At 36.4% G+C, this 11,751-nt stretch overlaps 1 protein-coding gene across 1 annotated transcript in view; it reads right to left on the reverse strand.

Annotated features, from left to right (window-relative positions):
- CDC73 (cell division cycle 73) overlaps window positions 1-11,751 on the reverse strand; it is a 194,808-nt gene that overhangs the window by 21,918 nt on the left and 161,139 nt on the right. Inside the window, exons 12-13 of the mRNA XM_065408934.1 lie at window positions 11,275-11,310; window positions 10,985-11,072 (exon numbers count right to left, since the gene is read on the reverse strand). Coding sequence (XP_065265006.1) covers window positions 10,985-11,072; window positions 11,275-11,310 — 124 coding nt within the window. The remainder of the gene's footprint in view (window positions 1-10,984; window positions 11,073-11,274; window positions 11,311-11,751) is intronic.

Raw genomic sequence — 11,751 nt, forward strand, 5'->3', positions numbered from 1 at the left:
TTGACTGGATATTACTTGAAGTCTACACCTCCCTTTCCTTCCCCAAATGAATGTGAAGCCCACAGGAAATATGAACACTGAATTAAGATCTCATCACAAGTTGTATTTGGAGCCCTATGGCAGCCATTGTGTGTTGATCCGCTGATGCAATCTGTCCGTAAAATCCAGTGGATCTGGCCATTGGGAAATCCTCTGGTGACAATAGTTGCAGCAGCTCTTAACACCTGGCACACAATTCCTGGCCCCCAGTGTAAAGAGATGGCTGAGAGGCCCTTGTATTCAGCTGATTCCTAGCTGCTGGAGTGACTCCTTCAGGGTTGTGGGAGCCAGGTGCAAATTAGGAGCAGCTTTTTTCAGCAAGCACTGGCCTGTTCAGTCCCTGGTAGCCCTGAATTTAAAGCCACCACCGTCTTTCCTACACCCCCAGGCCAGTGCCAAGCACAGCTCTGCACACCATAGGATCTGGCTCCCTATTCCAAATTGTTCCCTAAAAATAAGCCATTAACCTTAATACATCTTTCAAACTATGGTTGGGCCCAAATGATTGGTTAATTCACTAGTCAACCATTGGTGAAATTGTCAAATACCACCAAAAGTGGTCAAATATTTTGAAGTACTAATTTGTTAGAAGTGTAACAAAAGAGAGAAGACTATGGCCTCAACTAGGATTAGCATTAGACAGATATTTATGCCTAATTACAAAAACAAAACAAAACCCTAACTTACTTAACTGAGTTTTTTCAACTCAGAAAAATGTGAAATAGTGAAATGAAGTTCTAAAAAATAAAAAATTCTTAGTATTGTTAGGTTAGCATTTAAATGTGAACACTATTCAGGACTGAACTGATACACAAAAAGCAAAATGAAATAAAACAGAAAAACACAGCAACTATAAAAGAAAAAAATATTTGCATTTGTGCTCGGTAGGCAGCAGGCCAATTCAAGCTTCTTGCTTTTCATTATTATTCGTTACCATCCTCAACTGCTTCATCTATATCATTGTCATCATCAAATTTAATCAGTATCTCCTTCTTCCTCTTCATCTAATGAAGTCAAAATTTTGATGTTGAAAAAACAAGTTTGCATGGTAAAATAGTGATGGATTCCCAAAGGGAATCTTATCACTAACAGTTTTTAAAACAATCCATGGAACAAAGCCAAACTTTGCAACACTGAACTTGAAAGTAAAACTAACCTAGTAGATTTTCATTGTATAGAGAAATCCAAGAAGAAAGCAAACAGTGCATACATAGTAAAATTGTCTCATTTTAAATTAATTTAGTTAGCAGCATAGGACTTTCTGAACACAAGATACCTTTAGTTTAAGGGTTCATCTACACCATATGGCCACACAACATGGTTCCATATGGTAATGAAATGGGGTATTATATTGAAAATGCTATGTTAGAAGAATTTTATGGTGGCCAACTCAAGCACTCAAAATTTACGAAAGGACAGTGAAACCTTAATTCAGCCTCCTTGAGAGAATGCATATGGCAGTTTTGCCCATCATCACATAGGAAGCCCAGTATTGCAAACCCTAAGGATTCCAAAATCTTGGATGACGCTATCCAAAATCTTAATTTGTCTTAAAACTCATGAGATTTAAAAACTAATAATAAATGTTGGGTTCATTTAATCTTTGGTTTGTGAGCCTTTATGGTTCACGTTCTCAAAGTTCTTTCCATAACCACGAGGGTCAGGAACTTTTTTTTTTTTATTATTATTATTAAACAAAATCTGAGATTCTCACATAACAACATGACTGCAGGAACTGTGGGGGGGAGGGATAGCTCAGTGGTTTGAGCATTGGCCTGCTAAACCCAGGGTTGTGAGTTCAATCCTTGAGGGGGCCACTTAGGGATCTGGGGCAAAATCAGTACTTGGTCCTGCTAGTGAAGGCAGGGGGCTGGACTCAATGACCTTTCAAGGTCCCTTCCAGTTCTAGGAGATGGGATATCTCCATTAATTAAATTAAATTAATTAAATTAAATTATTAAATTAATTAAATTTTTATTAAAACTGATACTAGGAAACACCGCCAAATATTGTGAGACTTGACGTCTCAAGAGTTGGCCACACTCGAAGTTTGTGGCCGTGCCAGAGATAGAATCTAGCTTTCCTGGGTATTCATCCAGCCCTTTAAATGCAGAACAAGATTATTTTCTTGATATACTCTGCCTCATTTACTATCCAGCCTGTGCACTGATGGAAGCAGGATTCCTGCAGAACAAATGTGTGATCAAATTAAAGTAAAGTAATTACAGACTGTATACAGCAATTTATATCCGATTGCCGTAACCAGATTCTCATATGGATGGTAATCCAAAGGTCACATTTGCAAATTCAGTTTAGAAGCATCACAGACAGCCACATTTACACTTTAAATGTATTGTATGGTAAACTGAAATCCATTTAGAAGCCAAACATCCTTGCTGTACTGTACAACAGTGATCAGAGTTATTAAATTACTACAAGTTAAGATCTGTGACAGACCCAACGTGTGGTTGAAGCACCACTCTTAATTCTACTTTTTAGGCCTAAACATTTCTGTGTTTAACAACTCACTTCAAAATTATTGTATTGACAGCTCCCCCACAGTTGAAAGTCAGCTGGAGGCTGTGCTATATAATTAATGCATAATTAAAAGCCTCCTCAATGGCTGTAACCCTTCGCTTACATTGGCTTCAATTCAATTTTGCTTTAATGTAAAACTCTGAGTCGTCTCCAATTCATTCCTCCGAGAAACCCATAATGCTGCCTTAATATTCTGAACTACAAGAGAAGAGAAGTTAATGGACAAGAGATACTATACAAAAAACAGAAGAAAAGATGACAATCAAAAAAGTGATGCAGGAAAAATTTAGATCAGATACATAAAAGCAGTACATGAATAACTGATATCCTGCAGAATGTTTCACTGTTGAATTCCAAGCTTCTATAGCAATGCAACCACCATTTTCAAAATCTGATCAAAAAGCAAAATAAAATGTGTCAAGTGCATGTCAATTAACTTGCCAAGTTAGTTTTCAGTAACCTTTACCCAAGCCTTCCAGGAAAGTAGCACAAAACATGTTTCTGGTTCTATTCTGAAACAGTGACAAAAGTTAGTCAGTCCAAGAATCTACAGCTTTAAATTCCTTAGACTTTCATAGCTACGTAAGATATGTTCTACGTCAATGTGGTTCATGCAGAAAGCCGGTACTCTTATACAGACACCAACTTGAAATCTATTTTTTTTTAAAGATTAGTTACAGATACTATACCTGCCCCAGAACCCCACACACATTTTTGAGACTTTAAAAATCTCATTTCCCTCAGCTCTTGCTGTCTGAAGTACATTTCAGGCAAAAGGGGTAAATAACCACAGGGGAAAATCAGTTATACTGAGTATGTATGAAGTGTTGTCAGATGCACAAAATAAACAACTAAAATATACAGAAAAGTTTTTTTTTAATCTCTGTTATTAACAGCTAAAATGTTACTTGGACTGGAAGTGAGTAATACATTTTCAAAGTGAAGTGTGATGTTTAAGCTGACAAACACTTTAAAACACTAAGGGTTGGGAAGTAGCATATACCTACAGTCCTGCGCTTGGGACAGTGTTGGAATTATTAATATTTGAAATTATTCATATTAATATGGAAACCAAACACTAATTTAACCAAAAATTCCTTTATTAAGTCTAAAGGACTTATACAATTGCTTTAAATATGCTTGAAGAGCCTAAATAATAAGCAATTTACTACATCCAAACAGTAACAAAACATTTATAAGCATTTGATGAAGATACTTGCAAACGGGCTAAACCCAGGGTGCTTAGATTCACATTGGTCGGCTCCAACGTGGTCAGGAAGATATAAGCAGTGAACCCTTTAAGAGTTTACCTTTTACATCCTTTAACAAAATGATGGCATTGCCAATTACTGACTTCAGCTAAAAATCAATTTGAGACAGTTCACCCTTATTTTCAGTCTTAATCCAGGTAAGATTTACAACCTCCTATCTCGCCAAGGCCTCCTCCCTTCCTTCTTGCTGACCAGTAGTTTGTCTTTTGCACCTGGGTTCACACAGGCCCTACATTTTGAGGTAATAATGGTGTGTGTGGTGGGAAAGGCCATGTTGGCTCATTTTAAGACAGATCTCTTTTGTCTTATTCAAAACCATCTGCAGTCACCCCTATTGGTCAGAGGCCTTCTTTTTAGAAGCGTCCCCTTATCTTATGAGTTATTCTTTGAACCAGACATACTTCCTACTTCACTCCTTCTGGTCTTTTAATTCATTATTTTCAAGGCCTTCCTTCTACTTGCAGTCAGGGCCTTTCTTTACAACACATATATTTCCTTAAAATAACCTTAATTCTTTAATTTCATATGTATGCTACAGAGAGCATGGTGAGGGACCATTTTATATAATATGCAGGAGGCACTGTGCTTTAGGATGGTTTAATCCTTCCAGAACTACACTGTAGGCTTGGCTTGACACAAGTAATTAAACATGGGGGGAGGCTTCATTTTCTGGAAGTCAGGATTAGGGAGGTAACTAAATCAGCAGGCTACAAACGGAATGTTTGTGCTAAATTAAGTAAATGGGTCAGCAAGCCAAAAGACAGAATATCTGAGCTTGCTAAGATAATAGCGGAAACCCCAAGGGAACCTTTTACTAAAAACAAGAAAATAATGGACAAAAGTTGAGAGCACAAAGATGAGGTAAAGAGTAAAGCTGAACATGGACAGGGCATGGATAAAGCATGCTGCACAGGGAGATTGGTTCCAGCAAAGTAGCCAAGTCAGACCCAAAACGTGATGCAATGTACAGTGAATGTGATGTGTAAATATATGATGGTATGGGGTCTCTGTTTAACTTTGGATGTTTATAGCCAAGGCCCCCACCCTAACATATGTGCCATCTTTCCCTTCCTTGCCAGCTACTACACTTAGTCCAAATTGTGTACTTCAGAGAGCAATACTATTACATGATGACAAATAAGCAAACTTTACATGTGTGGTATACCCTGTACCCACCCCTACATTTGAGTCTGATCAACTCAGCGTGGCTTTGCTTTATGCCAAATAAAAGAGCCTGAGTGATGAGACTGGAGTCAAACTGAGTTCTTGGGGAATCAAGTGGAAGAGATCTCGGAGGCTACTCCAACAGCCACTTCCAATGCTAGATGAATGGAAGATAAGGAAGAGGAAACAGTAAAGACTGTGATGGCTCTACCCCCTTTTCCTCACCTTCTTCACAGAAGGTAAGGGCAGAAGCAGAGGCTTTGGGATCCTGGCACTCTTGCCCTCCCTTAGGCATCCAAAAGGGGTGGAGCACTCTTCCCCTACAGGACTGATTTCCAAAACGAAGTATGCACAGGGCCACGTACACCTATTTTTGAGTAGACCCGAAAACTGATTATTGGAGAATGCAAGTTGCATTCTCACAAAAACCTGGCATTTTCATCCCACTTCGAAAAGACTCAAAAGCAGGCAGCTATGATTAGGTCTATTATCATGACTGTACTTTTATAAAATACACAACACATTTACTAGTCTACAAAATGTTAAATAAAACTACACTAGACTTGACAAAATAAGTGAACAAGTGCACCAAATCTGTACGCTCAAATTATTGTAAGCGAAAATGTATCTTCTTTTCTTTTTGCACGCAATTTTGATAATCAGTTCCACATTTATTATTTTAGTATGACTGGGACCTCAGCTCACTACAATAGTGGGTGCAGTATAAGAATCTAAATAGAACAAAATAAGAGCAGGATGAGGCAAGGGATGATATATACTCACCAAAGAGAAAACTGCAGGAAAATATTAAGTTACTAGCTAGAGAGGTTTCTGGAATGCTTTTGTACTTTTTACTTTAAAAAAATATTGTCAGGACAGTCCTTTTCTAATCAATCATTTTTGGTAGGAACTGGAACTGTAAACTGCCAAACTGTCCATAGCATTATGCATTTCAATTCTATGGTTTCCTTCAATTTTAAAAAATAAACTGCAGATGCTTCTGTCTGCAAATGGAATGCTGGCATCTGAGAAGATTTCCAAGGAAGGTTGTTTTAGTATGCAGACTACACACAAAAATGATGCATATTTTACATATACAAGCTCAATTTTAACTCCATTTTATTATAAGTTTAAATGATTCAGCTTTAAGTACAAGAAGTAAAACTAAAATTAGTTCTAAAATAAAGACTTGGACAGGATCCATTTGTATGATGACCAAATATGAAAGGACTAGCCAAACATTCCTGTACTTACGAACAAACTTTACAAAAAAAATCTAAACACTGGATAATGCACTGGGTCCTTTTAGGATTATCTACAAATATACAGTTGTGAGCACTGTTGACTACAGCTTGCAATTGACAAACTTATGTTTGGCCATCCAACATATTGAAAGTCTAACTGTTTTAAAGTTCAGAGACATAAGGTGAGAGACACATCTTGTCTCTCTAATAATCTGAGACCAACACAGCTACAATATCACTGTAAACATGTTTTAAAATTTGATCATTAATGGTCCCCTTTATGATTTTTCAGTTTTTCCTCCTAGTTTCTTTTTGTAAATCTAATCAAGAAAAGTTAACTCTTCATATCTATTCAGAATCCATCGCTCCAAAAATTGGCACCTAAAGTGGTCACATAAATAAGCATTGTTTTATATACACAAACTTTTATGAATAAGAGACTGAAATTAATACGGCTTCATTAATTCTTACTTCAATTGGCAATGCCACTCACGTTCTTACAAAAACCCGGCACTTTTAGGTCTCATATTACCATGATTGTACTTTTATAAAATACACCACAACACATTTACTAGTTTACAAAGTGTCAAATAAAACTAAATTAAACTTGACAAAATAAGTGAGCAAAGGACATTTTATAATGCATTATCCTTGAGACTTACACCCAACTTGTTCACTTAACAGCAAATCTGTAAAGTCTGATAAATCACACGGTCTCTCTTGGTCATTAGTGTGAATTAGTGCACTTGTACTGTAACTAGAAATCACTTCAAAGGCCTTGTTTACACTAGGACTTTAACACAGATTGAAATGGAGTGGAGACTACTGCTATTTGTGGATTATGGTGTTTCTCATCACAGAATCCCAGAGACTGATAGACCAGAGGCCAGTTATGATTCTTCAGGAGTCTACATGTTGGGCATATATACCTTTTATACCTCCATATATTACTCCTTCTACAGTTGATGCTGTGCATAGTCAATCCCCCATTCTAACATATGCGCTCTCTTTCCCTTCCTTGCCAGCTATTACACTTTAGTCCAAATTTTGTACTTCAAAGTGCAATGCTAAAATTACATGATAGCAACTAAACATTTTTTAGTGAATTATATCAGTGTTAGCATCAAAATTAACATAATGGTTACACTATGGTCTTCAATTTGCATCTTGCTAATACAATTTTAGTTTCACTTCTGCTCTATATATCCTGCAGCAAAATGTAGCTTCCAGACATTCTTTAGCGTTAGCAGTTCTCAACACAGGAAAAAAATGGGTTAGAAAGCTGCCATGTGTAATATTTATGGGTAGCAGATTGAAAAAAAATTAAATACTTGGCACTTATAAATAAGCAGGTGTCCTTTATTATTTCTTCTAAAGAGACATGCTCTCCGCAAAGAATAAAAATTAAGCATTGCTAACAGGTGGATACAACATGTGTTTCCAGGTGTCCCTCATGAACAGTTACAGCTCTGATAAGTGTGTCCAAATAGATTTCTGGAAAATTAATGAAGTATTTGCACCAGTAACATCCTTCTGGTTTTTAATTACTTTTGTAATTATGTCACCCTTCCCATTTTTCATTTGTTTATGCAAAACAACCAAACATTTTTCAATAACTTAGTGTAACTATACATGCTATCAGCTAAAAGATGGAAGTTAAAAGGACAACCCTGGCTAGTGACATGTACGTGCTCCCCAGAAAACAAGCGACAACTATGGAACTAAACTCCCCAACCAACACTAATGTACATTAACACTCAACATAATCACCTTTAAAAGAGTTACTATGATTCACAAGCATTATGTGGGAGGAGAGGCTGATTAAACTATTAACTAGAGCAGCATTTTAAGTAGTCGTTGACCAGTAAATTAAAGTATATTATTGTGCTGTGTGAAAATAGTGTTTTGGTTAGGTCATCTGTATTAAAATATATTCAAAGGAAGCAAATATATCCCACTTTTGCCACAACTGGTCATCTATAAATTCAATTGTGACAGACATGGTTACTATGGGTGATGACAGCAATTCTGACATGGCACTGGATTTAGAAGAGAACATTAACATGCAATAAAAACTACAAAGACAAAAGAAAGAGTTATTTAAATGAAGATTATATTCCCAGATATAAAGGTTAGTTTATAGTTAAAGGTATTAAATACAGACCAATACACTTAAAACCAATGTTGTTTTTATAAATAGAGATTTATCAGAAATATTACACAGGCAGGAATTGCAAAAGTAGGGTAAAATTTGTGGAACCTTGTCACTGAGCCTGTATTATCACCCTGAATCAATGGAACTATGCTGCCTAAAGAAGTGGGGAGGATGGTGCAAGCAGAAGAGGGATCTCTAATGGAAAGAATAAAAAACGCACAGAAGTTATGTGTATGCAACTTCCTCTCCATACTCTTATAAACCATTTTCTTCTCCACATTCTTATAAACTAAAAATCAGTATGTAAATGAATCAGATATTGTCATAAGATACATGCTGTGTACAGCTTTACATTCTAGAATAGTATAAAACCTGCAGAGATTATACTGCAAACCTTAACTTGCTCCTATTCCAGTGCTGTAAACCTTGTGGCCATTTAAACTCAGCGTGAACTAAATTATTCTCTTCTGTGTTTCAGAGCCGACATAGCATGTGCATACTTTTGTGTGTGTATGTATGTATATTATACATACACACATATACACATATGCACACTTTGAAACATGATCACCACGTGTACAGTATACTTTGTGCTTTTCTAATTTAAACGTGAGTTGCACATACCAATTTTCATGTGTAGCACTCCAACTACATTTACAGTCATTAAGGCAAATTAGTTTGGTTACGGTTTAAAGTTAGAAAAAATAGGAAAGTATGATTTACAGAAGTTTTTTGAAGTTTACAAAATATTAATGTGCAGCCAAAGTTTCATTTTACAGCCTTTGATGGCTCAAAGTAGTATCAAATTAGCTGAAGAGGGGCTCTGACAGTCACAGCAAATTAAACTGTTTTCTTGAATCCTTTTCTTCCACTTCCAGTTTATAGAATTTGCCTTCTCCCTCAATCTGATTTTTTTTTGTGGTCTCTTTTACACACACGAAACCTGTGTTTAACCTCTTCCATTAACCTTCACTTCCTTTACTTCTGTAGGAAGCAGATTGTGCTACAGTGGTCAGATTGCTCTGAGGGCTTGTTTACTCAGAAAAATTGAATCATTTTAACTACACCTCTACCTCGATATAACGCTGTCCTCAGGAGCCAAAAAATCTTACCGCATTATAGGTGAAACCGCGTTATATTGAACTTGCTTTGATCCACTGGAGTGCGCAGCCCCCCCTCGGAGCACTGCTTTACCGTGTTATATCTGAATTCGTGTTATATCGGGTCGCGTTATATCGAGGTAGCGGTGTATACTGGTACAGTTAAAGTGGTACAACTGCCCCAGTGCGTACACAGTTATACCGGCACAAAAGTGCTTCATACTGATTAGCTATTTCCATACACTATATAAGACACCTTTATACCAGTATAACTGGATCCAGACTAAGGATTGTACTGGTATAACTTTTTTCCATTAAAAATCGCACCCTCTCTAACCAAAATAGTTTTACCAAAACAGTATGTTTTTAGTCCAGGTCCTAGGCTCAGAAAATCCACAGAATATTTCTGCTGGTTGCTGCAACACTTCACAAGAGTTTCTATAGGTTCACTGCAATGAGCACATACTCCTAGTGCACCTTCAATGCCAACTACTTCAGTTCAGCATAAAGTAATAATTCATGTCTGGTTTTCTTCGATGAGCTGTGACTGGGTATATTTGGAGTTCAGACACCTCAAAGTGCACAATGTACCCTCAAAAGATCCTAGGGCAACAACTTGCCATGTCTCAGCAAGGAAAAAAATCACTTTTAAAGAACACAGCATATAATTTATAAAGGGCTCCATTAATGAAGTGTTAATAGTGGGGGAAGAAATGTCCTTTTCATTTTTTGAGTAGTTCCCATCAAGCCAATTTATTTATGGGAATACATTTCTAAGCAATAATTACTACTTCTTTTAGACCCACAGAAGTAATGGCTGGTGAGAAATACGCAACTTTGCACATTATGATCTACTGATCTATTACATTTTTAACCAGAAGAGTAGTTAGTTACACTGGAATAGCAGTTGGTTCAGCCATGCTGAGTTTGATTTTAGACTGTCAGTTGGATGTGCTTCTTTAAGAAACAGCTATCATAATGCTATAGCATCATAGTTTGCAGGGTATCGAAATGATGGGAGAATTTATTAGTTCAACAGTATTTCTATGTGCTAGTTTACTTTGCTATAAATATTTCAAGTTCTTGCTTTATTTATATTTTTTAGTAACACATGAACTCACCCATTCTTTGTGTGAAGTGCAACTCATTCCCTATTTAGCAATGATTTAGAGAATGGGTAAAATTTACCATTTAAAAACAGAAGAATAAAAAAGTCTGCCTTTAGACATTAACACTTCCTTCCAGTCAATGTATTTAGTTGGTTCAGAGGTGACCATTCTTGCAAATAACATTCATACTAATACTTTTACCTACCATTCAAGGATGCCTATGCTTTCTTAAAATTTGGACTGTAAAATTAAAATTCAGTTGTCAGGAGACAATAGATACTGCTTCTTGAATTACTACTACTCTGGCTATATCTTTATATCTGAAGACAATCTTTTATAAAGCATTATTTAGTCAACTACTTACTTTAAATCCTGCAGAAGGTCTTTTGCATTAAGCATAGTTATTAAAGAAGTTGTAGCTGCTGGAATAATGATTATGGGGGTTCGAGATCCTGTAGAGAGAGAATACAAAAAGGCAAATATAATTTTAACAAAATGCAATTAAAAAATTGTATCACTTGCCTTACAGCTCAAAATTGGGAAAGAATATCAAAATCCTCTCCATCTTTAGCATTCTCAATTCAGGATAAAAATGTATATTTACATGAAGGTTTGCCTTTATAAAAGGGACTTGTATAGCTATAAGTAACTCACCTTTTTTCTGGTTTGGAGGTGGTCTTGCTTGGGAAACTGTAAAACAGAAAATATTAATGACTGACATATAAACACAAATGCTTATCATTTACCACTCATAGGAGTAACTATGTACCAAGGTGAACAAAGGATTCACAATTGCTACTTGGAGGATAAACATCTTTGGTATTAATAAAATAATCCTGAAACAGTTAAATCCACTTAGGTCAAAAAGTTTACTGAAACTAATCCATACACTTTTCTCTTGCCCATCCCCATCTCATATCAACAAAACAACACACACTACTAAGGATTTTCAATGGCAGAAAGTTGCATGACTATTTCATTGTGCATGATGTGGGACATCATGATGTTGAGGATCTATGCATGAAGAAATCTTCACAGAGCCTCATCCTTTTACTAGTGGCAGTGGTGGTAAATGGCAGTATGAAAACTTGGTTGCCCTTTAATACACAGAGTTCACAATTGCCAAATTTG

The sequence above is a fragment of the Emys orbicularis genome, chromosome 8 (genome assembly GCF_028017835.1).
Source record: "Emys orbicularis isolate rEmyOrb1 chromosome 8, rEmyOrb1.hap1, whole genome shotgun sequence".
Taxonomy (NCBI): domain Eukaryota; kingdom Metazoa; phylum Chordata; order Testudines; family Emydidae; genus Emys; species Emys orbicularis.